We start from the raw sequence: 27,609 nt of genomic DNA, 5'->3' as shown, positions 1-27,609 counted from the left end.
TCCGGTGGGGTTCTTGGAGTAGACTCTGCACCCCTTCCTGATCCTCCCCAAGTGCCCCCATCCCACCCCTGGGGTGTTGCAACAAATGAGGCTGTTTGCAGATGTTTGCAGGAAATAGCGTCTGCTCCTCCCCAGCACTCACTGGGGCCAGCACCCCTGCTCGTGGGAGCTCCCTCCTGCCACCTCCTTCTGAGGGTTGGGACCTGTGGGTGGCAGCTCTGTTGCGTGCTGCTCTCTGCTTAGGGAGTTCTAGGGAGCTAAGCTTTCCACTGCCTTTGTTATATTACTTATGATCAAATGCTTTGGGAGCAGGGGCATGGTACCCTTTCAAATCTTTTTGCATGCTTTTACAAGTGCACACAATTTTTTTTAATTACAAAAATGGGCTCATACTACTCAGTGCTATTAGAACTTTCAGTGATAGCGAAAATGTCCTAGATTTGTGCTGTTCAATATAGTAGCCACAAGCCACATGTGACTACTGGGTAATTAAAATGTAGCTACTGTCACTAAAGAACTGAATTTTCAATTTTATTTAATCGAAATGGATTTAAAATTAAAAGGGCATATGTGGCTCACGGCACTATGTTGGACAGCACAGCTATAGACATTGTTTTGCAAGTTGGTTTTTTTCTAAAGATACATTATTGATATTGTTCCAAGACAATACATTTGCTATATCATTATTATTCTCAAATCTAACTCTTCTGAGCCAGATACTTTATTTGGATTGTCTCATTTAATCTTCTCAATCACCCTGTAGGTGTAGGTGCTACTATTATCTCTGTGTATAGCTGAGGACACTGAGTCACAAGGCTAGAACCTCGTCCTAAGTTCACACAGCTATTAAGTGGCAGAGCCAAATGAGAACCATGATGGTCCCAGAACCTGTGCTCTTAGCCAGGTCTCCATAGGCCCTCTCCACTCCCTTGTTTTCAAGACTTTGCGATATTCCCCTGTTCCCGTCCCGTCTTCAGCTCTTCTCTCCAATCCAGCCAGCCATTTCCTTCACCCTGGGCCCTCCAGGTGAACTGCGAGCAGTTTGCCTGCTGCACAATGCCAAGGCGAGAGTCGTGACTGCAAGTGGTTTAGGAGCTGCCCTGTCAGGGTAGAGCCTGTGGGATCGGAGGGGAAAGCCTGCTTCAGGCGTCTGGAAGGAAGTGGTCTGTGGTCAGTACCCCTGGAGGATAAGAGAAGCTAGGCAGAGCAGAGCTTTCTACAGAAACATCTTCAAGCCCATCCCATTCCACCCCTGCTCACCCCTCGCCCACTGCCCAGCAATTCACACTCGGTGCAAATGAATGTTAGGGGAGCAACTCTCACCCGTGCCTACCACTTGCCAGCCTGCTGGTGAGACGGGAACTGGGGAGCTTGGGCTTCCTCTCTGCCTGTAAGCACATAGCTCAATGTCCAGGCAGACACCAACTGCTGCCATTTGGCTCGTATTTCATAGTTAGCAGTGCACTTTTAAAACCTGTCCCATTTAATCTTTGTAATAACTCCACAACATAGGCAGTAGTAGCTGAATTGTACAGATACTGGAATAGAACCTGACGAAAATTTGGTGAAGGTCAGGATGAGGCAGTTGTTAAGCAGAAGAGCCAGCCCTTCTGGTCTCGAGGCTGGAAGGACTCTTTCCCCGGCTCCATGAGAGGCTGGGCGTCTGTCAGGATTTGAGCCAGGCCTTTGATTTGCCCTAAGCACACCCCACTTCCATGCCCTCTGCCCCCCATTTGGGAGGACCACCCACCTAGGGGCTGAGGCTGGGCCCCTCGCCACTGTCCTGAGGTATCCAACAGCTCTGGCTTCAAGCTGGCACCAGGTAGTGTCCAGACTGCCCTGCTTCCTGGGGCCTTCCTACCTGTTCTCTATGGCTGACCCCATGTCCCCAGCTCCTTCCCTGCTTGCCGAGGCCCTGACTTAGTTGCTTCCATTTCGGGGCCTAGTGGAGGGGTGGACCTAGAGGAGGCTGGTATTGGTGAGCAAGCAGTGGGAACGCCGAACAAGGCAGCTATGTCTAAGAGTACGTGTGGGCTCTAGGACCAACGCGACCCAACTTTGAATCCCAGCTGTGCCACTTAATCATGTGACTGGCAGGTTTCCTAACCTCTGTGCATCAGTTTCTTCCGCTGTGAAATGGCAGTGGTAATTCTTACAGTGTTTTGCTGTAAAGATTAATCAATAGGCTTGATTCTGAGTGGTGGGAATATGGGTGGCAGTTGTTCTTGTCTTTGTACTCTCCCTTTTTATCTTTATATCCTCTTGAAATAGCGAGCCCTTTCTGCCTTATTAGTCTGTTATTCAGGAGCTGGCTCTGGCCACGCCGCTGCTCACTCCCACCATCCTTCTCCTCAGGCTGCTCCCGGCAAATTGGCTTCTCATTTGTACGACCCAAGCTCTGTGCCTTCTCTGGCCTCTATTACTGTGACATCTGCCATCAAGATGATGCCTCAGTGATTCCAGCCAGGATCATCCACAACTGGGACCTCACCAAGCGCCCGGTACGTCTCGAACCCAGCCTGTCATGGCCACACAGGGCTGCTGAGTGACAGAGGAATGGTCACTGCTCTTTGCTGCTGCTGTTCATCTGTCAGGTTTGGCTCTAAGGAAGCCATGGTTCAGGCCCCATGATGCTGGGGAGCTGACCAAGAAAAATACTTGATGCTAATCTATAGCCCTGGGCAGCGCTCTGTCAGTGCCTGCCTCGGTCCTCAGTTAGGAGTCTGAGGGTGGTTCTCTGTAGCTCCCCATGCTGCAGACAAAAAAGTTTAGGCACCTGCAACTAGATAGCTGAATGGATAGACAGGATAGATCGGACAGATGAATGGATGGTTGGACGGTTGGATGTTTAGATGGGGATGGATAGATCGGCTGGCCAGCTGGCTGTACTTCCCCTTTTGTGCAGCAGTCAGCCTTTTGTGTTGTTGACATAAGAACCTGTAAAGAATTTTCATAACAATTTATGAGCCAAATTACGACAGTTGTGGGGAAGCAAGATCTCATATGCTCCGGAGAATGACAGTTTTGCGGTTTATTTTATACATTTGGAATTAAGGAGAGAATGTAAGGAAGATTACCTGAGGGTGAAAATTGGATTCCAGGATAGTTAATGTTGTGGGTGGTCCTGCCTGAGGAGGAGGGGTCTGAAAAGAGGCATTTCAGAAGTGTGTTAAGGCACACAGAAACCTTAGACAGGGCTTGCTTAAGGCAAAGATAAAGCTTTTACTAAAGAAGTTACAGGCGTGGGGCGTGATACCCACCATGACCTGGCCAGTTAGGGACTGACGATCAGGTCACCCTGTGAGGTTATTGTCAGTTAGGTTTATACAGCGCCCCTTTTTTGTCCACACTGTGCATCTATTTACATACGTATCTACTTTCTGGGATTATCCTGGACTCATACTGCTTTATGACGTGGTTTGTTCACTTAGTATTACATCTTGGGTACTTTATTATGTTCGCCAAATGCTTTTGAATAAGATGTGTTCTAAGATCGTTCAGGTTTTCCTCTTCTCCAAATGAGCTTACCCACTTTTCTAGCTGTGTTTCCATGAGCAAATTATGTAACTTCAGTTTCTTCTTCTGCAAAGGGGATTTATAACAGTGTCTGTCTTGGGCTCGTGTGAGGAATAGAGGAGATGCTACCCGCCAGCCACTTAGACAGTGCCTTACATTAGTACCCTTCCCCTCTCCTGAGACCGTCACACCTTCTGCCCCCTCATTCACATGGCCAGGGTTTGTCTCCAGCGGCACAAACTTGACTTCCTCCCAAAGGCACAGATTTTTTCTAAAACAGACACAGAAACACGAGGAAGCTATTTGCTTCTCTCAAGACTCAGGCCCACTGGCCATGCGTCCTGGGATGTGGACATGCGCTCATCCCAGTGCAAGGGACATGGCGCCCAGCGTCTGTGCCACCCCAGCCTCCACCTCCTGGAGACAAGAGCCCTAAAGATGTCAGCTTCACTTTGGCTTTTTTGTTGGTTACCTCATCCCCACCCCTACCCTCAGTGTTAAGTATTTAACTACGTGGAGAAAATTAAACCTCCAAATCACTACAGATGCAAAGAACTCTTTGTCCACAGAACACACTCACTATTTACAACACCCAGATACTTCTGTTGAGACATCTCCTTATTCATTGCTGCAATTCTTGTGCCACTTCCTTTCCAACTAGAAAATTACAGTGCTTTTCTCGGCATATCTGAGATCAGGAAATATTTAGCGCTCTCTCAAAGATCCCTGGCTTGGGAAAGACAGGAAAATTCAAACTAGAAAGTGGCTGGCTCGCGGGTTAGGGGCCTCTGGCTGACCCGCTTGTGCGAGGCCCGCCTGGCACTTGGCAGGACGTGAGCCCAGGACTGGGGCTTCTTTCTCGGTCTGTCACTTCCACGCCCACGAGATAGAAGCCGTCCCCGCGGAGCACAAAGCCCCCGGCTCGCCCGCAGCGCTCGGCGATTTTCCATGCACATTCCTGCGCATTATTTCATCTGTGCCTCACCCATGGCCTCAGGCCAAGTCCTGGGTAGGGCTGGGCCAGGGCTGGGGACCAGCAGCTTGACCTAGGTCACCTGTGCTTTGCCAGGTGGGCTGCCCCTCAGCTAAGGGCGGTACCTCACGGCTCTGTGCAGTGGGAAAAAGGAGTCTTCCACTGCTAGGGAGGTAAGAGATACTGGGGGATCTGGGAGACAGGAGGCCAGAGGCCTCCCCAGCCCCGCCAGTAACCATCTCCTGAGGGCCCTGTTACGTTCCTGACCCTCCAAGGGAAAGCTGGCCACAGCAGGCATTCGCCGAATCTGCTGGCGGCCCCCATTCACTGAGGGTACGCTACATGCCAGAAGCGGATGTAGGTTATCTTTTAATCTAAACTTAAAATAATCCCAGAAAGTAGGTTCTTTTATTTTCTCCATTTTACACATGAGGAAACTGAGTCACAGAGAGGTTAGGGAAGTTTCACAAGGTCATACAGCTAGGAAACGGTAGAGCCAGGATTCAAATCCAATTCTAACGTGAAAGCCAGACTCCTAACCACCGCACAGTAGTTGACAGAGGAGACTGTCTCATCTCCTCCAGCCTTCTTATCACAGCAGGGGGTAGACTGCAGGGGAGAGAGGCTGCGCATTAGTTGGTGTGGCTGCCTGGTGTGCAGAGACGATGCCTCAGTTCAGACCTGGGCTCCACTTTCTACAGGTGTGTTGGATAAGCCACTTTAGCTTCTCAGAGCCTTAGTTTCCTCATCAATAAAGTGAGATGATGACACCTTCCCCTTTGGGTTGTTAACGGGATGAAGAAGGGATACGGTCAAGGTCCTTAGCCCAGTGTCTAGCAAATAATATGTGCACAGTAATTGGCTTCGCCGTCAGGTCGGGCCTGAGGGTAGAACCTTCAATGCCCTATCTGTCAGGTGGAAGAGGCTGACATTGCTCACTCAACTCCACACGGAGACTTGGGGGAACCCAGGTGGTGCTGCCTGCAAGATCTGAGGAACCGGGGAAACCACTTGTTAAGCTATGTCTGATCTGCAGCTTCCTGTGGTTGGAGCGTGACTCACACCAGTCACCTGGTTACTGAGTCAGCCCAGGGGACAGTGCCTGTTTCCTTTAGGCAGGAAAATGGGGGCTGGGAGGACAGGAAATAATGGGAAGGGTCTGTGAGGCCCAGATGGTCCAGGAGGATCAGGAACTGGTGCCATGGAGAGTGGTTTGGGGGTCAGATAAATTGGGTTCAAATCCTGGCTCGTATGAGCTGTGGGCCTAGGCCAAGTCACTTCATCTCTCTGAACGTCAGTTTCCTCATCTGTAAAATGAAGATGGCACCACTTCCCTTGGAGGGTGGTTGGAGGGTGAGTGAGTGAGGTGCTCACCGGATGGCCTTTCTGTCCCACCCCCACTGCCTGGTGGTGCCCAGATCTGCCGGCAGGCCCTGAAGTTCTTGACGCAGATCCAGACCCAGCCCCTCATCAACCTGCAGCTGGTGAATGCATCTCTGTACCAGCATGAGGAGAGGATGCACCTCATTGGGCGAAGCCGAGAGCAGCTGAAGCTTCTTGGGGATTACCTGGGCCTGTGCCGAAGTGGAGCCCTCAAAGAGCTAAGCAAGAGGTGAGCGCCCTGGACACGGACACACACAGACACGCATGCTCACAGACACGCATGCACACACATACACATGCAGAGGGCCAGTGCATGCTCAAGGTGTCCTCTTGGGAGACGTGCCAGAGCTGGGTGGAAATCTCCTGCCCACTGGGCTCGGGGAATTCCCCATACATTTTAGGAGTGGCTTTTATTTGTTCATGTGTTCATTCATCTAAGCAGCAAATATTTATTGAGAATATACTAAATGCCCAGTACTGGGCTAGGTATGTGGGATACAACATAGAGCAAGGTAGGCCTGGGTCCTGCCCTCTTGAAGGTTAGGCAGATGAATCAGCTGCAGCTACAGCCAGGGCTGAGGGCCAGGAAAGAGAGGTCGGTTCTGGCAGTACAGAGGGGGTCGGCTAACTGGATTGGAGCAGGGCAGAGTGGGGAAGACTTCCTGGAGGAACTGGCATTTAAGATGAAACCTGAAAAATCGGTAGGAATAGAAAGGGGAAGAGAAGCAGGAAAGAGTGTTCCGGACAGAAAGAACAATGTGCGTGGGCCCCATACGTGGACAGAACAGAGAGAACTTTGGAGGGAGTGAGAAGGGAAGCGGGGCATGTGGCGAGAGGAAGGCTGGAGAAGCAAGTGAGGTCCAGACACAAAGGGCAGGTTGCCCTGGCTTCTCCCTTCCCCGGCCAGTCCTCCGTCCCGTGGCTGCTTTGCTCTCGTCCATGGCAGCATCCCTCCCACAATCCTCAGAAGACGGCAAGATTGGGGCGGGACCCTCAGGATGCCTTTCGAGAAGCTTCTCGGTACCCAGGGCCTGGGAGCCTGCTCGGGAGTGGGAGGTGATGCTGGGCTTCACTACAGACTTAGAAGGTCTTTCGGTGCCCATCATAAACACCTCCTAGCCCCTAGGTCACAGCCCAGGCTGTGGCCTTCTGTGGGACTGTGCTATCCTGGGGCCCTCAAGAGGCCTCAAGTGGAAGAGCTGGTGTGTACTGCCCAGGGGGCTTCATTGCTGTGTTTCTGGGGACTTGAAGAAGCTCACAAGCCCCTATACATTCTGCCCCCCCAGCCACTCCTCCCCACAAAGGTGGCACAGAGACCACCTATCTGATGGGCCGTACCTCCTCTGTCCTGGCTCCCTCACGGCACCTCAGGGCCAGGGCGGTACCTAGTGCAGGTCCCCTAGGACTCTCAAGGGGGCTGCTGCTGGGAGCTCTCTCTTAGTCAAAGGTCTCCTTCGCAGGGCCTGGAAGAACAGCCCTCTGAGGGTCACCATGAGGGGCCCTAGAAGGCTGTCTTCCTGGGAGGCTCTACCCATCTCTGCCTGGTGGGTGCCTGGGTCTTCACTCACTCCCATCCTTTCTGAGATTCCAGGACCCAGGGCTTCAGAGTCTGTTCCTCTGTCCCCCGTGACCAGAGTGGTAAAATCTCAGGTCAGGTGGGACCCTGTCACCTGACCCAGTCAGGGGGTCTCTGCAGACCTGAGCAGACCAGCTGCCTACTCGGGTTGAATCCTGGGTGTTGTTCCCACTCACATGTCCCCACCCTGCTGAGATTGGTCACTGGCCTTACTGACCTGCCTGGGCTGACCTGTGCTGGGGGCAGTCCCACCTCTTTCTCCCTGGCCCTGCTGTTCTCATCTTTGGGCAGCAGCCCTGCATACCTACTGTGTGCCTGGCCTACCAGAAGGCAGGGCAATGCCTGTATAAGTCCCCGTATAGAAGCAGGGCAGATGGGAAAGAGCGCACGAGTAGCCTCTGCCTGGCCTCAGACCTGCTGTGTGACTCAGGGAAGTTGCTTCACTTCTCTGAGCCTCGGCTTTCTTGTCTATACAATGGTCAGTCATCCCTGTGTTCACATAGCCTTCCTGAATTGTGACGAAGGCCGCGTGAGAGTCTGGGAAGGGACACAGACAGGCAGACAGATGGCCCTGGATTAGGGTGGCAGGTGCCGTGAAAAAGGGCACCTGATCCCACCTTGGCAGGGCCCCGAGGGCCAGGGAGGCTCCCGGAGGAGATGGCATCTGAGTGGAGGGTTGGTGGAGTTTCTTTTCTTCATTAAAGAAAAGAAAATGCTTTTCTTCTTTACAAGGATAGTACTCAAACAGTACAAGAAAGAATCAGGCAGAAAGTTCGGAGCACACCTTCTCCAGTCCCACCCCCACAGTACTGTTAGAGTGTGCTTCCAGACCTCACTCTGTCCTTACACAGAGGAAAACAGCAGTGCCACAGCACAGATGGCATCCCACAAGTAGTTAACTGGGGTTTAGAAGAATAACTAAAGAGAAGAAATGGGAAGGTCTTTCCTGGCTAAGGGGGCCTGTGGCATGGAGTGGGAGGGCATGCAACTCGCCAGGATCCACGAGGGGCTGAGTGCAGCTGGATTGTGGGTACGGGGGCCAGACCTAGAAGGATTTTGAGCATGGGACTGTCTCATTCTGACTGAGAGTTTAGAAAAGACCCACTTTGGCAGCAGTGGCACCCGGGCTGGTGTGGGCGAGGAGGCCTGGACCGCGTGGCCAGCGTGGAGAGTGAGAGGGTGAGAAAGGTTGAGAAGTAACGGGCAGCTCTGGGATCCCTTTTCCCTCAGCGGACCCAGCCAGGCGGCTGCCACCGGCAAAGGGGAACTCTTCTCTGACTTTACTTCCCACATCAGTTGTCAGGCCTGTCTGTGTGTGACAGGCCCCGGGCATGGTGGCTTGCAGGGTGGGCCCTGGGCCTGGCCGGCCCCCAGGCCTTCCATGACTGTGAGCAGAGGGCAGGTGACAGAGGAGACTCTCCATCCAAATCAGCTCCACCCTTCCTGCCGGTTCAAGGACAGCCTGTGCAACAGTCCCCCACTCCCACCCTGCATTCCCCCCCACTGCGTTTTCCTGGTGATAAATAGTGGCTTCCTGTTCCCAGAAAGCTGGGGTTTTCCTGAGGAGACCAGCATAGCGAACTGAGCGGCTGGTCGGCAGTGTCCTTACCCCACGGGACACAGTGCGGCCTGCCCAGCTGCTTGGTGGGACTCACTGTGTCCACCCTAGATTGGGTTCCCCCCAGAACACAACTGAGGCCGTGGGGTGAGCCATGGCCAAGCCCGAATTCCAGGTGCCCCAGGGCCTGGCGTCATCCTTCCCCCAGGCGTCTGGAGCATCCTGGGGCAGGTTCCCAAGCTTCCTTGTATTCGGAACACCCCCACTTCCCCCGCCCCCAAATCCAGCACCACAAAGACACACATAGCAAGGCCAGGCAGGCTTTTGTACCAGGGGAATTTCTGCAGATGTTTCCTCTCCATCCCTCAGGATGTAACGCCTGGGATCTCTGCCACTGGCAAGGTGGAAACTGGAGCCCAGTTGGTGGTTGAGCCTTGTCCTCCGTCTCCCCACCTCTGAAACAGGATCTGCCATGGTGCTGAGGACAGGTCTCAGTTCCTCTCACATAGCACCGAAACCAGATGCTCAAATATCTGCCTCTCAGCTGGATCAGGGGCTGTAGGAGGGTGGAGGCCACATCCTGTGCATTTCTATCCCCAGCATGGTCCCTGGTATGTAATGGTGGCAGGAACGACAGTAGCTGACACCTACAGGCATTCACTAGGTGGATAAGGACGCGGGCTCTGGAGCCAAGTCCCTGCATCCAAACCCCAGCTCTGCCACTTAGTAGCTGTAGGCAAGTTATTTAACCTCTCTGTGCCTCTCCTTCTCAGAATGGGTGTTATAATAGTGCCAACCTCACAGGATTACCGTGAGGATTAAAAGAGTTAATATATGTAAAACTCTCAGCCTAGTTCCTGGTACCAGTTATTAGCTTTCATCATCATCATCCTCATTATTATTTTTCATAGACATGTATTTTATTCGTTTATATAATTTAAAAATTTTTAGCTTTATCGAGGTATAATTGACAAATAAAAGTTGTCAATCATTTAACACGTACAGCATGGTGATTTGATAAATGTGTACATTGTAAATAGATTCCTCACACCTGGTTAATTAACACCCTCATCACCTTATTGTTTATTTATTTATGCATAATTTTTTTGGTGAGAACATTTAAGTTCTACTCTTAGCAAATTTCAGTTATGCAATATAATGTTATCAACTATAGGAGATAATTATTCATTGTTTACTATGTGCTATATACACTAAGCCAAATGCTTTAAATAAATTATTTAATCCTCAAAACAGCTCCATTTCTCAGGGGAGGAAACCCGAAGCGCAGGGAGGTTAAGCAGCTTGCCCAGGGTCCCAACGGCTAGTCACCTGGAAGCACAGGTGCCAGCCCAGGCCAGCCCAGGCAGGTCTTTCCTCCTGGCCAGCAATGTGGAGGGACGAAAACAAACAGACTAGCCTTGGGCTTGGCAACCCTCTTAAGGAACCTCTTGTGTTTTCTTTGAAGGCTCAACTACAGGAATTATCTCTTGGAGTCTCCCCACAAGTACAGTGTCGCCGACCTCCAGCAGGTGAGATATCATCCCCCTAGAACTCTCCAGAGAGACCCCATTCTGGGGAAATCAGAAAGGGAGATGGGGGGTGGTGCCTGAGTTTGCTGAGGCAAGACAGCCCTCTTCAGTTTCTCAGGACCTTGGAATGGGTGTCCCACTGTCTTTTGCTTTCTGGGGCAGTGAGTGAGCCCCCAGCCCTCTCCCAGAATAAGCAGGCACGCCAGCAAAGCCCAGGGTCACAGGGGCGCCTCAGCCCCTGCTCTGCATCTGGACTCATCCCTGGCTTGGAGGGCAGAGGGAGAAAAGGCCACAGGGCTGAGAGGTTGGGACATCCACTTCCTCAGGGGAAAGAACAGTGGGTTTGGGTCTCACCTGTCAATCCTGTTATCCCCAGGATGCACAAGGGCTGGACGTCTGCATTGCTCGGCCTGATTCAGGGGGGATTTCTTGCCCAAGTGGAAAGACACTTCTGTTGGGGTACAAGTCCTCAGGCAGGGTGCCATGGGCAGCAGCAGGCCACGTTGTGCAGATGGCCACAGCCTCAGCACAGCTGCCTAAAAGGCCTGCACTTACCCTCACAGATTGCAGAGGGGGTGTATGAAGGATTCCTCAAGGCCCTCATCGAATTTGCCTCCCATCACGTGTACCACTGCGACCTGTGCACCCAGCGTGGCTTCATCTGCCAGATCTGCCACCACCATGACATCATCTTCCCCTTTGAGTTTGACACCACAGTCAGGTATGTGGGACACCCAGCCAGCCGCCCCACCTTCACCCCCACCCACAGCTGGCCCCAGTGTTCCAGGGTGGCAAGCCCTGCACCATTATTCAGGAGCACAGAACAGCCCCTCTGTGCCAGTGCCACGGAGCGGTGAGCTTGTCCAGAGCAGCTGACACCCTGGGCAGTCATGACCAGCCCTAGTCCAGCTAGGGACAAGACAAGCCCTCACAGAGCTCCCCTGCTTCTCCTGAGCTATCATCTTCCTGGAGACAAGGTGGCTGCTGGCTCTGTCAGTGGGAGGCCTCCCGGGGCCTCAGTGTTGTCATCTGAATGGATTGAGGAGGGACTGAATGAGTTACTGTCCTGGAGAGTTGGCATAAGGCCCAGCACAAAGCGGGTACCTCGTAGGTGGTGCCTACCCCTGCCTCTGCTCCTGTCATAATTGTTCTTGTCCCCAGTTGTTGCTCATTACCAGAAGCTGTTAAATGAAAAAATTCATCAAACCTCCATTCCAACCCGTGTGGGAGTGGAAACCTGAACTGGTGGGAGCATTAATTCATTTTCAGTAGGTGTCCCCTGGCCCGGATTCAGCCCCTGAACAGACCGAGAGCTGAGTTATTTAAACTGCAGAGTGCCTTAAACATAGGAAGAAGTCATTTAGTGAGTCTCAGCAGATTTATAAAAATGAAAGAGAGAGTACCGTGTGTATCACGCGACCTAGGGGAAGCATTGCTGCAAGGCTCTCTTGTCCCGGGAAGGAGAAGTAGCGCCCACACGCCTGTGGTTGTGGGTAGAACACAGCCTGACTGCGGGGTCTGATCATGAAAACTAGCCAGCCTCAGGTCCCAGGGGAGGCCTCCGGCCCATTGGCACAAGGAGCACTTGCCGCTTTCTCCCAGGTGTGGTGAATGCAAGACCGTCTTCCACCAGAGCTGCCAGGCCGTGGTGAAGAAGGGTTGCCCCCGCTGTGCCCGCCGGCGCAAGTACCGAGAACAGAACACTGTCGCCTAACCCAGTCTCCTGTCCCCACCTGGAAGGCCTCAGGGTGAGGGTTCAGCTCAGCCATACCAGCTGGGTTTGCCCTCAGCCAGGCTACTCTCTCAAGGTGTCACAGCTGTCTCCCTTGTCAGGAAGACTCTCAGATGTGACCAGAGCATGAGCCTACCAGAGGGAGCCCTTGATGATGTACCCTGCACTTTCACATCTGCTCCAGGAAGTGGGAACACCAGCAGACGCCCCCTGTCTGGGGTGTGGGGGTCTTTGCTCTAATCAGGCCCTGGCTCACTGTGCTGATGTGGCACCTCCCGCAGGGCTGTTCCCACGCTGTGGAAACAAGACTTTGCAATTCCACGTTCCTGATTAAAAGGTCTAGTTTTTTAAGGTGGGTTTTTTCCCCTTCATATTTCAACAGAAATTATTTTTTTATTCTTAATCCTACACAAGTCACCCAAGTAATCCAGGCATTCTCACCCTGAGCAGATGCGCAGGAACTGCTCAGGCCTGGTCTGCAGGCGGGTGGGCGGCTGGGCGGACAGGCCACCCCCGAGACAGAGCCCGTCAGCGGGACCAGGTGCCTTTCCTTCACTTGCCAGGCGCTCGCTGCCAACAGCTCGAGCGCAACGTGCCAAACCGCCCATGAGGCCAGGTGGGGTCAGTCCCGATGACCACCTGCTTCCTCCCCGTCTCTACTCCCTGCCCTCATCGTCCCCACCTGAAAAGCCCATCACCTTTCTTCGTGTCAGAGCCCCCTGGCTCTTCTGTAGCCCGAATCTTGGTCCCTGCAGGAGAAGGGGGATGATTCGGAACCAGCACTGTCAGCACTTTGCACCTTCCTTAGTCCAGGGAAGGCTGTCACCTTGCCCACCGCCCTGCCCCATGCCCTCCTCAGCTCTTACCACACACAAGCAGCCAGATGGACAGGGTGCTGCTGCAGATGCTCTCAGGGGACCCACCTCCACCTGACGGCCCCCTGCTGGGACAGAGGAAGGCTGGGCACACAGAAAGGGCAGCAAGTGCCAGCCCTGCCGCTGAGATGTGCAGGGACCTGTGGGAGAAGCACCTTGTGGAACGATGCTTTATCTCAGTTTACAAAGCCATGAATTCACACAGCTTTGCTGGACTGGCCCAGGAGGGGCACTGCCAATGACTAGAAAATTTCTTTGGAGCACCATTGCCTTTTGAGAGGGTCTTGGGATGGGGTGGGATTCTGGAACTGTTTTTAATGTGATATTTAGACCCCTGGGGCGTGGGGGAATTCTAGGCATGATTTCTCTGCTGCCTTCCCCTCCCTCTCCTGGACCCAGCAGCCCTGGGATCCTCTGGCCATCCTCTCTGCGCTCAGCTTGGATTGGGGCCCTCAAGTGGAGATCCACCTGTCACTGTCAAGAGATGAACCTACTCCCACCTCTCCCTTGAGGTGATTCGTCTGCTGAGTCACCTGCCCAGCCCTGTGGAGCTGGATAAATTGTGCAATAGAACAGAGGAGGTACTAGGTAGGTGGGGGAGAGGGCTGTCACACAGCTTCTCTGTCCCCTCAAGGAAGATGGTGCACACCTGTGCATGGTACACCAAAGCCTCCGGAACCGGAAAGTGGATCCTTATCCCCATCCCACGCCCTCACAGCAGCATTAATGCTCCACCACAAACAGCCTGATCAGAGCCGGAATCGCCCAGAGCCCTGAGTGGGCAGGAGCTCAGCCTGGGGTGGGCAGTGCCACTTGAATCTGGCCTTGTTTCCTTGGGCCTGTGAGTACATTCTATATTCCAGAAGATCTGCCCTAGGAGGTGGCAGGAGTGTGGCCCTGGAAGAGCTCGCTTCAGTCCCCCCTACCCCTACCCTCCTGGTGATTAGTAGCATTAGAGCTGACCCTCTCCCCTTTACCAAAAGCTGCTGATGCTTTCAAATGAAGTGACTTTTACCCTCCACCCCCACTACCAACGGAAAGCTGATGTGAACCTCAGAAGTGGCCACACTATTTTTAAAATGTTGAGTTATGCAATAAACTGCAATGAGGGGCCTTGGCCCCAAGGAGTGCTTTGCAATGTATTGAAGAAACTGCTGCCATGTGATTTTTGAATGATTTTGCAGTAAAGATCTGATCTTTCTAATCTCCGGCCTTGCTTCTGAATCTTAATGTTGCCACTGACTTGGGGAGACCACGGGCCACCCATTACCATCTGAGAGGGCTCCACTCTCCTTCACTCTCCCGTTAGTCCCTAGGCACGGGAAGGGGGAACAGTTACAAGCAGGGGGCGTGAAGGAGAGGAAGTAACAAGCTAGTCTATAGCCACCCTTGCTACTCTGAGGAAGCAGGGACCCTGTAGGGCCAGATTTCAGGGGCTTTGGGAGGTTTACTCAATTACACTCATACGTAAAGTAACAACTGAAGCTGATGCCTGACATTCCACCACAATGACTTCTTTCCTGTGCCTTAAATGTCAAAGCACAGACTCCTGACACGAACGTGTGAAACCTTGGACTGTATTTCCCACTGGGCTGAGAGAGAAGGGTCTCAGGAAGAATGGGCAGTTAGTGCAGGGTCCCTAATTCAGGGTATGTGGTTTGCGGGCTCAAAGTGGCATTTACTTGGCTGCAGATCTTCCTCTGAAATTCCAGGAGAAGTCTAGGGGGTTCCTGCAGGGAGAAGACCACCACTGCCCATTGTGTGGATAGAAGAAACAGACTAACCCGCAAGGAAATCAGGTTGCAGGAAAATGGGGCTGAAAAAGATGACATTCAGGTCTGCAGTTTCCTGTTCTTTCAGCCCTCTGCCCATCCCATGAGCCCGGCTCACTTCCCTCCAGGGGGCAGTAGGTGGTGGGCTTCAGGAATGTAAGAGAAACCTGTTTTGGGGGGTGGTGTTTGGCAGGCCCACCAGAGGTCCAGGGACATGTGACCTACCTTGCCTTTGGACTCTGCCTTCATCCTCAGCAAAGTGCCTCTGAGGACACCTGTCCCCCTCCCCACCAAAGGAGGTCTGGAGACCTCAGTCCAACCCCAAAGAGGACACCTCCTCTCATAATAAAAGTTGTGATAATCATAACTAATATATTGTGTGTTCTTACAATAATTGTTCTTGGTGGATCTCTTTTAATCTTCCCAACAATCCTATGAAGTAGGTGTTACTGTCCCCATTTACAGGAAAGAAAAACAGATGCAGCGATTCGGCGAGGATCTTGAGTCCAGCCCCAGGAGGTTGCTCTGATGTTACCCTATAGACAGATTGGAGGGTGGCCCTCCTCCGCGACGAAGATCAAGGAGGGGGTGGGGATCAAGAAGTGGGAGGGAAATCTGGCCAGAAATTAGTGCGGAGGCTCCTTGCCCCCTTATCCCACCGTCCTGGTCCTGCTGCCTCCACCTCGGGGGAGACTGCCAGGTGTGGCCCAGGATCCCAAGAGGTGCAGGGGGAGGGGTGGCGTCTCTGCTCCTGGGGCGCTGGCCCGGCCCAGAGGGGACAGGAAGCCAGGACACCGGGGATTGTCTCTCGCAGCCGCAGCCCAGCCCCAGCCCGGGAGGAAGTTCTGCCGGGTGCTCTCCGCTGGTGCCTCCCTCGCTATATTGTTGAACAGGAAACCCGGCAGCGCGGGCGCTGAGCGGTGGAGGAGGGAGCGCCGGACGCCGAGCCCACGCGCGCCTGCCGGCACAAGTGGAGGCGAGGCTAGCGAGTGGACACCCCGAGGTGCCAGAGCCGCGCCGGACCGGGAGGGGGCTGCTGAGCCGAGGGTAGTGGCTGGGGTGCCGCAGGTGGTGGGTCCTCACCCGGGAGCACCCGGCGCCTGCCAGCGTTCGCACCGCGCTGGGACGGGAGCTGCGCGGGCCCGGGGGAGGCCGTGCGGAACGGGTCCCCCCACCCATCGGGAGAACGGGAGAGGCGAAGGGCGGCCCCCGTCTTGGGGCAGGAAGGGCCCCAGCGCCGACCCAGGCGTTGGCGCCGCTGTGGCTCGCGTCGCCGGAGCAGTGGACGCAGGGAACCTCCTGGCGAAGGGTTCGTCCTCGAACTCCAGGGATCCTCCCCGCTCCCCGCTTTCCTCCCCTTCTCTTCGCTCTTCCAGGGTCAGGGAAGGAGACGAGGCCCGGGTATCCTCCCCCCTGGGCCCAAGCTCCTGCGCTCTGGTGTGCGTCTCTGCCGTGGGAACCCTCTCCGAGCTTTTCCAGGCCCGGCTGAGCTGCTCCGGGACAGGGCCTGGGGGAGGGCGGAGGTGGGCCCGGAGCCGGTAGTGCCTGCAATCCGGCTGGAAAGGGCTTGTAGTTGGTGATTCAGAATGCAAGAGGCCTCGCTCAGATTGGGAACGCCCGGGCGAGACAACCAGCGCAGGTCGAGCAATCCCCGGGACGCAGAGGCGGCTTGCGGACAGCAGATCCCTCGTAGGGGGCGGGGGCAGGGTAGGGGCAGGACAATACCTTCCCTAGGCTCTGCTTGCGACCTGCTAGCGCCGCTTCAGTCACAGCCCTCCCTGCCACTGCCCCTCCCTCATGCCTTCTCTTGCTCGGGGCCCCGCTTCCAACGTCCTCACCGGCCCAGACTCTTTCAGGCTCCTCCTCGCCCCTCCCAGATACAGCTGCTTTGGTGATTGGGAGCAGCCCTCCTGAGGGTCCCTCTCCCTCTTTGCTTCCCTTGCCAGCTCCTGCCCCGCGAGGTCTCTCTAAGTCTAGCCCTTGGAAGCCCCGCCCAACGAGATGGCAGGGGACTAACCTGCGTCCATCCGCCGGCTCCGCCCATCCAGCCCATGGGCTCCCAGCCGCCCGCCCTACCGTGGTGAGTGAGCCGCGGGGGGTGGAGGGGGTGGGCAGGAGGTGAGGAGATGGGGTGTCCTCGCGGCTTTTGTTGGTTTAGCTCCTGGCAGCTCGCCGACCCCACCTCCAGGGCCGCGCGTGCTTAGTGACTCAGTTTACACCTCTTCTCTCATCGAGGAAAGCTTGAGAAAGTAGAGAAGGAGCGCTATGCGCCCTGCGGCGGGACCCTGTTACTTGGCTCCCTCAGCCTCAGCAGGCAACTGAGCTCCCAACTGCTGGTTCCTGGCCACCTTTGTGGGGCAGAAGGTGTGGTCAGTGTGAAGGTTTGAAGGGACCAATCATTTCCGGAGGAAGCCACGGACGCCTCGCTTTGATGGAGGGACGCAGGCAGATGTAGTTAGGCTCTGACCCCCTCCCACACCAGGAGCCAGGCTGAGCCGGCATGGAGTGAGTGGGCTTTGTGATGATCACTCCAGGAGAACTATGAGGACCCTCGGAGACACCGCATGGGTAGTCACTGACACAGGGCGTTCTCTAGGAGCCCCTCTCATGTGGCAGTATAGAGATCGCAGGGCTTGTAGGCAGGCCACAGGGGGTGCGGACGTGGAGGTGGGAGCTGGAGAGCAGGGGCGGTGCGGGCCGGTCTGGGCGGGCGGGGCTCCAAGTTTAGGTCTGCGGCGCAGTCGCTGGGGGAGGAAAAGAAAAACCGAGAGAACCGGTTCCCAGGCGCTCGCAGTCGCGGCCCCTTACGCCCAGGCTCTTAGACTAAGCAGAGAAGGGATACTCCCAGGGTAGAGCGGCGCGGGGCCGCTCCCAGAGCTGGCGCCCCAACCCTGACCCTTCAGGCCCGGGGCACAGACGCCTGGAGGGAAGAGACACTGTGGACGCGGATTCCCTGAGGGCTGCAGGTGTTAGGACGGGACGGCGCGGGGAATGGGCTGTTCTTTCCACTTCACAGACCGGGAAACTGAGGCCCAGTCAACTTTTAGGCAAATTGTGGCGTCGACTTTATCGCGGGCAATCGCCCCATCTGAGCCAAAGCGTCCCTAGCGGTAAAATTGGACCAGTATTACCCATAATCTCCACCCCAAGGGATTGAAGTGAGGCTCAAATTTAGTAACCAACGCCACAGAATGAAAGCATTGTCATAATTCCATCACTGTTATAAGAATGCGAACCTAAGTGATTATTTTATCCAAGTCTCCCGTTTTAGAGACAGGAAAACTGAGGCCTAAATTTACACGACGAATACAACTTCGGGACTCGGAATCAAGGTCTTCTCTAGTGCTGTGAGCTTCCCGGCTCCGTGGACCTGACCTCCTTGCTCCTCCTTGCTGTCCACAGGGAGAGGCCGTGGCCGCGATGGCTGCGGACGTCGAGGGGGACGTGTACGTGCTGGTGGAGCACCCCTTCGAGTACACGGGCAAGGACGGACGCCGCGTCGCCATCCAGCCCAACGAGCGCTACCGGCTGCTGCGCCGCAGCACAGAGCATTGGTGGCATGTGCGGCGAGAGCCTGGCGGACGCCCCTTCTACCTGCCGGCACAGTACGTGCGCGAGCTGCCGGCGATCGGCGACCCTGTCACCGTCCCGCCGCTGCCCGCGCCTCACCCCGGCCCTGCAGCCCCGGAACCGCTTGCCTACGACTACCGCTTCGTGAGCGCGACGGTGCCCACAAGCTCCGACGGCACGTCCACGGAGCCCCGCGGTCGTGCGGGCTCCCTGTGTGGCCCTGCGCTGCGTGGCGCCGCGACCCAGCACAGCAGCCTGGCGCCGGGCCTGCCCACCAGCTTGTACACGCGGCCTGCTGCGCGGGTGAGGCCCACGCAGTCCCTGGACGACCTGGCGCGCGCCTCCGCCGCGCCCCCTGCCGGCCTCCTGGGGAGCGCCGGCCGCTTCAAGGCCTGCAGCGTGGCGGGCTCCTGGGTGTGTCCGCGGCCCCTGGTGCGCAGCGACTCTGAGAACGTGTACGAGGCCATCGAGGACGTGCGCGGCCCGCCGCGGGAGGAGCGTCCCGGGCAGGTACACCGCTGGGAGCGGGTAGCCGGAGGCGGGCGGGGGAGACCCACTCGGCTTGGCATCGGGTTCAATGCGGAGCAGCAATATCCGCGGGTTTTGGATCAGCTCCCTCACACCGAGCCCCACTTTCCTCAACCACGAAATGAGGGGTACAGGCTCACAATTTCTCACCTGCAATTCCGAAGTGCCAAAACTCTCTGGAACCGAAAGATTTTTCGTAATTCAATTGATGGCAATATTTGACTTGAACTGACGTGCGATCGTTGATGGTCTTTTTTTTTTTTTTTTTACCCCATTTAGTGTGAATATTCAAATTTTGCTGCATAAATGCAAATGAACTTGATTAGAGCCGAGCTGGGAGCATTATGTCAACTAATAGCAGGTGTCTGCGCCGTATTGCCTTTCTAAAATCCGAACCACTCTGAAACGCATCTGGCGTGAAATAGGGGATTGTGGGCCTGCAGCTGGTTCTCACCTGCTTCGCCTTTCTTCCTGGAGTTTGGGTGTTCGGACGAGATAATGGTTAAGAAAGTCAGGGTTCTGCTTCCTTTTTGGCTGCTTCCAACATTTCAGTTCCCTCTTTAAAAAAAAAAAAAACTTGTTAGGTTTATTTCAGAAAGAAGTCCAGTTATAGTATTTTCTTTCTCAAATGTTAATTTGAGAAATCGAAAATAGAACATGTTTTAGAAACACTCTTATCCTCAGAATTCTGCCGGCGGCTCTGGGGTCTTGAACTTCAGGAACTTTTCGGAGGGGAGAGGAGGAGAATGCAGACCCCCTGTGACATCTGCCACCAGCGGAATAATGGTGGGCAATTCACTCCCTCTCTCAGGATCTGAGTTTGTCCTTTAACTCAAAGTGGTGAGGAAGGGGGCTGGATGGCCCTTGAAGCTTGTGAGGCTCTGATTTCTTTCTTTGTACTTAATGTAGTTACAATAAACATTGATGCCTACCACGTGCCAGGACAGAGTCCGAGATGTCCAGAGGAAGGAGGCACGGTCCCAGTCAGCCAGCTCCTCAGTCTTCCTTCTGCCGGTCTGCTTATAATGCAGAGCTCGGGATTTGAGGGTACAGAGAGTCGAATTTGACTCCGCTGGGTCACTGGCCAGCTGCTGACGAGCCACTTAATTCTCTCAGCCCCAGTGCTCTCGTGTGCAAAGGCAGGAAAATACCTAAGGATTAAGGTTGTTGATAGCTTTCAACAAGGTGAGGTGTGGACGAGCATGGCACGTAGTAGGCTGTCCACCAAGACTAGCCGGAGTTCCACTTGGTATCCGATGTCCTTTCCTCCGGCTCTGCGCGGCCTTCGCGCCGGTTTCTGCAGCGGGCAGCTCGCCCCCTTGTGGCTAGAGCGGAGAACAGCATCCGGCGGGTGGGGATGGGGACCCGGGACTGGGCCTAGGGAGTGTCGGCCGGGAGTCCGGGGGGTGAGGGGCGGGGACCGTGAGATCCTGGTGCCCCGAGCCTCTGCCGGCCAGCCGGACTCTGGGATAGATGCCTGGATGTCTGCGCTCCTTCTCTCGGCGCCCCTCAGTTCTCGGCGGCGCGCTCTGGGCCTCTCAACATTTTCTGTCCTGGAGATGGTGGGAGTGTCTGTTCCTCCAAGGTGAGCTCCTCGAGGTGGAGGACTGGCCTTGCCTTCTGAACCCCCGCCTCCCGCACAGGGCCTGGCCCAGAGCGTGTGCAAGAGTATGTTGAGGGGCAGCAGCGCCCTTTTCCCTGAGTCCCGGCTCTGCAGGTCTGCCCAAGGGACACCACCCCAGAGCCCAGGACCAGAGCGGAAGAAGGAGTAGGAGAAGACCCCAAGCCTGGTTACTTCCTGAGAAGAGAAACCACTCCAGCAGCCATGGTGGCTGCAGGGTGGTATCTTTGCTCCGCCCTCCCCCAGCTTCTAGCAGTTGCAGTGGTGTGTTGGGGGAGGGGCACCCAGGTGATGGTGGAGGTGGTGCCTCCTTAAGAAGGAACAGGCATCTGCCAGAGACTTGGGTGTTGGCAGAGAGGCTCTGCCTGGTCCCACTTGTGTCCTTAATGCACTGTGTGACCTCAACAAGTCGCTTAGCATCTCTGGTCCTGTTTCATCCCTGTGTGATAGGTATAATACCACACTCCCTGTACTGTGGTTTCTTCAGGTGTCCGCTGTGGGCCTTCCTGACAGCCCATCCCCAACACACCTCAGGAGTGGGGAGTTGGTTCTCTCCTGGGAAGGAAACCCCACTCTGCTCTTAGTTGTTCAAAGCAGCGTTTAGAGAAGGAATTTCCTGAAAGGTGAGCCTGCCTGTTTTCCTCTCGGAGGAGGCAGGAGAAGCAGGTCCTACCCTTCCCCGCATTCACTAAGCATGAATTGGTTGAATACCTGCCAAGTGCCAGATGAGTCTTCGATTCTACAGGTGACCGAGGCATAGCTTCAGCCCTGGGAAGGTCGCTGTCTGAGACAGGAGGCTGGCAGGAGGGTACAGATGCCTCAGTCCAGGATGGCACAGGCTGTTTGTGATAGAGATGCATAGGTGGAGGTATAAGATGTGGCACCTTTGAGGCCTTGCAGCCCCACCCCCACCCTGTGCACCTGGGCTCAAGGATGGGGCTCCGGTAAGGAGTGGGTGCTGTCTGGTGGGCAGAACCTCATGGACTGTCACCAGGAATTTGGACTTTACCCTGCAGCTGTTGGAAGGCTCTCAGCAGAGAGGGGAGTGGGGTTGAGAAAAGACCCCTGTGGTGGGGGCTTCAAGAATGGCAGACCTTCGTGGTCTCCCGGACATTTGGCGATGACAGGAGATTTGGGAGGGAGACTTGGTAGGACCCGGTGGCTGATAGCTGATGGGGGATGGGTGGATGAGAGAGAAATCAAAATGAGCTCCAACCTCCCACTTGGCACACTGAGGGGACAATGGGGAGCAGAAGGAGGGAGGAACAAGGCCGAACCTCTTTGGCCCTGCTGAGTTCAGGAGGCGGTTGGATAGCCGAGTCTGCCGCCCAGAAGAAGGCCTTTGGCTTGTGATGTCGGAGTCGGTGGACGCGGAAAGAGTGTGGACATGAGAACAGAAGTGCCTGAGACAGCCCTGGGGCCACCATATTCGGGCGACACACAAAAGGAAGAGAGAGGAAACTGCGAGAAAGGAACAGTCAGGGAACAAGAAGAAAACCAGCAGAGCGCTGGCCCAGAGGCCGAGAAGTGTCCAGACGAAAGGGGAAGTTAGATAAAGGCCACCAGACATCTATCGAAGTGGCCACCAGAAGTCAGTGGCCACCTTAGCAGGAGCTCTAGGGGGTTGCTAAAGGCAGATGGTCAGAGGCATGAAGGGGAGGACTCGGGCTGAGAGTGCAGACATCTCTCAGAAGCTTGACAAGGAAGAGAGAGACACTGTGTCCAGAGGTGGCTGTAGGTCAAGGGTGGAGCCTCCTGAGGCCTAAGTAAATGGGCAGGAGCTGGAAGAGGAGGAGGCTGAGGATGGCGAGGAGGTAATTGATGAGATGGGGTCCCCAGGAGAAAGGAATGAGGGAGGGGCCCAGAGAAGAGGAGGAGGAGGGGCAAGGATGTGAGGATGGAGATGACATATGGCCATTAGGGAGGGTGGGAAACAGCACCCAGTCGGTGGACCGCTGGACGAGGGGACAGGGCAGGTGGAAGGCAAGACAGTCGGCAGAGGCAGGGACCGCCTAGAAGAGAGGAGCCTCAACACTGTCCAGCATCTCACAGCCTTGTTATTCACCACTCACTCAACCAGCACACAGTGAGCATCCAGTGTATGCTGGTCACCCAGCTGGACACTAGGGACAAAAAGCGTCATAAGATATGACACAGTTCTGTGAGCTCTCACTCAAAGGCTCATTCCGCCAGCAGCTCAGAAGGCAGGCATAGATAACTGCATTTGCCCCAAGTACAAGTAGAAGTTCAGAGAGGTTCAGTGAGTAGCTGTAGATCGCACAGCCAGGAGGTGGCAGCATTCATGTCAGTTCCAGGCCTCCTGACCCCAAACACCACCCTCGCTACCAGGCTCAATCTCAGTCTGGTGGGCTTCAGGTTTGGTCACCCTGTTCCCCTCAGCAAGGACGGTATAAGCCAAAGGCAAAGAGGTGTTCACTTTTCTGAGTGGCCTGTATGTGCCCAACCCTGTCGTGGGCATGGGTGGCAGGGAAGGAGGCATGAATTCCAAACCCTCACCTTACCATCTGCAGCTGAGGGTGTAGTAGGAGAATGAGATGCCCCAGAAGAGGGCATAAGCACCTCCTTCTGCAGAGGGAGAGTTGGAGGAGAGGGGGCAGTAAGCTGGAGCACGCTACCTCTCCTCCCCGGTCCCCCTCTAGAAGGTGCTCCAGGAGCCGGTGAATTCTGGCAAGGAAGGGGCCTGAGACTCCTCCCTTGTGGCCGTGGGACCCACCCCTGGGTGAGAGGCCCTCCTGACTTAGGGATTTCAGGGTGCGGTCACCATCCCCGCCCAGGCTGGCCATCTGGACTGAAGCCCGCCCCTTCTGCTGGGGCATTGGCCACAGAGAAGAAAGAGTTACAGCCTGGGCCTCTGCAGCTTCTTATGCAAACAGCCTAGGAGGCACTTCACCTGAGTAGGCGGCCTGGACTGGAAGGAGCCCCAGGGCCCTCTGTTCTCCCTCCTCTTCCAGGAACTGTGAGTGACCCACAGAATGGAGTTGGGACCCTAGGGGCGAGGGGGCGTGCCAGGGCAGTTCTCCCACTCTCTTCCCTCCCTCCTCAGCTCCCCACCAGTCTTTCCCGGCACCCGTGCTAAAACCTACTGTGAAGGTGCCTTGCCCTCCCCTCTGGATCCCAGGCCTGGCGCCCAGTCCCTGGGGCAAACTCCAAGGGCAGCCCAGGCAGCTGTGATTGAGACAGAAGAACTGGCCTTGCACAGACCCACCTGGATTCTCCTTTGGGGCCAGCCAGGTGGCCTTGAAGAGAGCGTGAAGGTGGGGTGCTGGGGGGGTGGTGGAGTGGTAAGAACAGAGAGCTGGAGCCAAATAGAGGGTCCAGCAAGTCCCCTTGTCTGTATCCCCTCCTTTCAATAGCTCTCCCCACCCTCCTGGGCTGGCCCAACTGGTTTCTTCACACTTGGCCTGACCTTTCCCTCCCCATGACTCACCTGCAGTCCAGGCTGATCCAGGAGCCGCTGCCCAGCTGCCCGGCCTGTGACGGGATTGTGAAAGAGCAGGTTCCTCCGCAGCCCCCTCCCATCCTCACCTCAAGTTCTCAGCCACCAAGAGCCCTCCCCACCCACTGCTCCCAAGGCAGAATGGTACAACCTGTCACTCTGCAGGCTGGTAGTGGCCCCTTTGTCCCCTGGCGGGTCTCCCCCAAGCCTGGGCCTCATTTCACCTCTCAGTCTCTGGTTCTCTTCAGCCCCTGGGTCCAGGCCAAGCCCACCTGCCTCCCCACTTCCTTCCTGAGCCCCAGCAGCTGGCCTCACTCTAGACCTATTTTTCTCCGCCCTTCCTGGAGCTGTGTCCAGCAGTGGGAGGAGCCAGGTGGTCGGTACCGAATGTCGGCCCTGACGGTTGGTCAGTGCCAGGTCCTGGACATGGAAAAGTCCATCGTCATAACCAGGGTAGCTGATGATCAGAAGGCGGTCAGGGTTCCACATCAGCGCATTGGGGAGCAGGGGGACAATTGATGTTGGTTGGTGTTGAAGGAAATGGGGCTGCCAGGGCTGGGTCCCAGGGGCATCAGCGTTCTTGCTAAAATTCAGGAGGCTGTTTCCAAATTGAGGAAGGATTGTGGTGTCGAAGGGGGATTTCCAGAGCTGCTGACTAGGCGAGGTGACACCTGCAGGGCCCTTCTGCCCAGGCCAGGCTCTGGGCTCTTGTGGATGCCCGTCCACCGTGAGGCATGCAGGCGAGTGGGGCAGGGGTCTCTGTCTAGGCCTCCTCCTCTGTCCTGGGGGCTGGCCCGACTTGGACCTGAGAGAGGAAGCGAGGTGCCAGAGGAGGCTGCCTCCAGATCCTCTCGGCCATCACCCTCCCTCTTTTACAGAACTGGCATATACTCCTCACCTTGTCTGAATTTGTAAATTACTATACCGCTCCCCTAAAAAAAAATTTAACCCCATTGCAAATATTTAGCTAACAGGGGGAAAGTTTCAATCTAACGAGTCAGCATTTTGGTTTCTTTCTATCCGTTCTGCTTTCCTAGGCTTGTGTGTTAGGCAGTTTTACAGATACAGAGTTATAGTGGTGTTCAGTTGTCCCATCACCTCTTACTGACAAGTTCCTCTTTCTGCCATGATTTATGATGGTATCTTTAGCATGTCCTGGGCCCGGCCACGTTGTGGTCTGAAAGCAATGGCTGGTTTGGTTGTTCTGTTTGTTCCCTCTCTCCAGCCACTGGGCTGCCAGGAGTGGACTTTATATGTCTTCGCTTACCGGGGCTAGGGTCGAGATGTTGGAGTACCCACTTGATGAGGGACCCTAGAGCGCAGAATGAGTGGTGGTCTCTGTCGGTGGGCCTGGGCTGGCCCCTGCCGTCTAAGACATCAGCAGGAATTCTGCCCGCCCCTGCGTCCTCTGTGCTCCCAGCCTTAAGGGCAGAGAGCGCCCAGCCCACCTGCTTGCCTCCCTGTCAGCGTCTAAGGGCAGAGGGTCTGGTATGAGGGTGTGGTATGAGGGTCACCAGGCGGGCCCTGTCTGCCCCGGGACTTCCCAGGTTCTAGCCTCTGTCCCAGGCACTCTCCCTTGTGCCAGCCAGTCCTGCCCACCTGGCGCCCCCAGCCCCTGCTTGGCTTGGGCAGCAGAGGGTAGCAGTTGGGAGAAGAGGAGAAGCAGGACATGTTGAAGCTGACATATTCCCAGAATCCCTGGCCCCTGCATCTCAAAGGGAGAGAAACTGCTTTGTCTTTGGTAGGTTAGGGTTAAGGGAGAGCGGGAAGGGCCAGTCTGTCTCCAGATAAGAAATAATGACTACCTCATAAAGGAATAACACAGGATGCAGAACAGTAAAAACGTTGGAGGAGTTTTTTCCTAACTTTTTATTATGAAACTTTTCAAACAAAAGAGCAAAAAGAATATTAAAATAAATATAACTATACCTATTACCGAGATTTAACAATTACTATTTGCCGTGTTTGTTCTTTTTTCCCCAAGAAACGGTAAATTCCAAACTTCATCATATTTCACCCCTAAAAACATCAGCGTGCATCTCTTAATAAGGTTTTCGCCATAACCACGATACCATTATTACATCTGGTGAAATTAACGTTAATTTCTTAAGCTCGTCGCAGAGACGGGCCATAGTGAAATTTCCCTCACTGTCCTAAAACAAGTCTCTCACCGCCTGTTCCTTTGAACCAGGATCCAGTCAAGGGCGGTGCATTTCATTGGGCTGTCTCTTAAATCTCTCTTGACAAGCCCCTCCCTCTCCTTCTGCCCTGACAGAGACTTGGTAAAGAGACCAGACCAGTTGTTCTGTAGAAGGTCTATTTTAGATTGGAATGTTTGCTTCCTCGTGGCAATGTTCCCGTGTTCCTCTAACCCCTGTGTTACCTGGGGACTGGTAGGTCTGAGAGGCTTAGGCAGGTTGGGTCACCAGGGCTCAACAGCAGATGATCTAAGGGAAGCGGGGATCAGGGACGGCCCTTGGTCTCTGCTGAGCAACAAAAGTGATGCTGACATGGGGAGAAGGAGGGGCGTGAAGACGAACCCTGTAGCATTTCAGTGTACCAAAGACGTCCAGGTGGGCAGGTGGATTTCTGAACCTGGAGATGCGATTGTGAGTTGTTAACCTAATTAAGTCAGTTGAGCTTTCTCGGGACAGTAGAGTGAGAAATAAAGATGAGGAGCATCAAGGAGATAGGCAGAGGAAGCGGAGTATGGGCCCCGAGAACGGGGATGTAGCAGCTGCAGGAAGAGGAAGCCAACGAAGAAGCCATGCCTGAGGCAGTCCGGGAGGGAAAGGATTGTAAGGACTAAGTACCAGAGAGGAGTCAGGCCAGACAAGGACCAAATTAGCCATCAAGGAAGTTGTGGGAGACCTGAGCAGTGGGCTGACTGTCGGAGTGAGCGGATGGCGAGACAGTGGGGCACACGCATGCCTTCAAGAAGTTGGCTCTAAAAAGGAGGAAGGGAAAGCCGAGAAAGCACACTTTCTCTTTTCAAGATGGAGAGACCTCGAGTCTGTTGAAATGCCAAGGGGACAAAGCAGTCAGGTGGAGAGGGTTGGGGATTTCTGCTGAGGCAGCTTCTCAGCAAGATAGAGGCAATAAGGTTCCCTAGGCCCAGGTTGGGAGGTTGGCTGGGATGCAAGGACCCTGCACCCTCCGCTGGGGGAGAAAAGGAACCGGGTTGCAGATGCAGGTGCGTTTGACGGGGTGGGCAGAAGTGAGCACTGCTGTCACCTTTTCTCACCTCCTGAGGTTGGCTCATAATGGCAGTCGTTGCTGGCCAGCAGCTTCCTTGACAGGCCACTTCTGAGCCCTCCTGACCCAGCAGCAGGAGACCTCCTGGGTGTCTGCCAGCCTTGCTCAGAGCACAAGGCCTGTGAGCCGTGAAGGGGCTCCACCCCGGGGCCCACCCACCCTGGAAGAGCAGGCCAGGAAGGCAGCCTCATGAGGTCACTGAGAGGCTGGGGCAGAGTCCAGAGCGAAAGGCGCTCCAGCAAAACCCAAAGCCAGAAAAGCAGA

The 27,609-nt window shown here is 55.1% G+C and overlaps 2 protein-coding genes across 5 annotated transcripts in view; both read left to right on the top strand.

The window, feature by feature from the left end:
• Positions 1-14,350, top strand: part of PLEKHM1 (pleckstrin homology and RUN domain containing M1) — a 41,306-nt gene extending 26,956 nt beyond the window's left edge. For both annotated transcript variants that reach the window (XM_039846792.1, XM_039846791.1), the window contains 5 exons: positions 2,356-2,501; positions 5,908-6,101; positions 10,472-10,535; positions 11,099-11,256; positions 12,138-14,350. In XM_039846792.1, the coding sequence (XP_039702726.1) occupies positions 2,356-2,501; positions 5,908-6,101; positions 10,472-10,535; positions 11,099-11,256; positions 12,138-12,249 (674 nt within the window). In that variant the 3' untranslated portion in view covers positions 12,250-14,350. The remainder of the gene's footprint in view (positions 1-2,355; positions 2,502-5,907; positions 6,102-10,471; positions 10,536-11,098; positions 11,257-12,137) is intronic.
• A 1,092-nt stretch (positions 14,351-15,442) lies between these two features.
• ARHGAP27 (Rho GTPase activating protein 27) overlaps positions 15,443-27,609 on the top strand; it is a 28,223-nt gene continuing 16,056 nt past the window's right edge. Inside the window, exons 1-3 of one of the 3 annotated variants that reach the window (XM_039846793.1) lie at positions 15,443-15,917; positions 16,861-16,994; positions 18,317-18,994. In XM_039846793.1, the coding sequence (XP_039702727.1) occupies positions 18,335-18,994 (660 nt within the window). In that variant the 5' untranslated portion in view covers positions 15,443-15,917; positions 16,861-16,994; positions 18,317-18,334. Of the gene's footprint in view, positions 15,918-15,975; positions 16,224-16,860; positions 16,995-18,316; positions 18,995-21,843; positions 23,611-27,609 lie in introns of those variants that run through there. The other 2 variants (XM_039846794.1, XM_039846796.1) reach the window with 2 other exon arrangements.

This window comes from Pteropus medius, unplaced genomic scaffold, assembly GCF_902729225.1.
Source record: "Pteropus medius unplaced genomic scaffold, Ma_sr-lr_union100, whole genome shotgun sequence".
Taxonomy (NCBI): domain Eukaryota; kingdom Metazoa; phylum Chordata; class Mammalia; order Chiroptera; family Pteropodidae; genus Pteropus; species Pteropus medius.
This window is presented reverse-complemented; position numbering and strand designations above follow the sequence as displayed.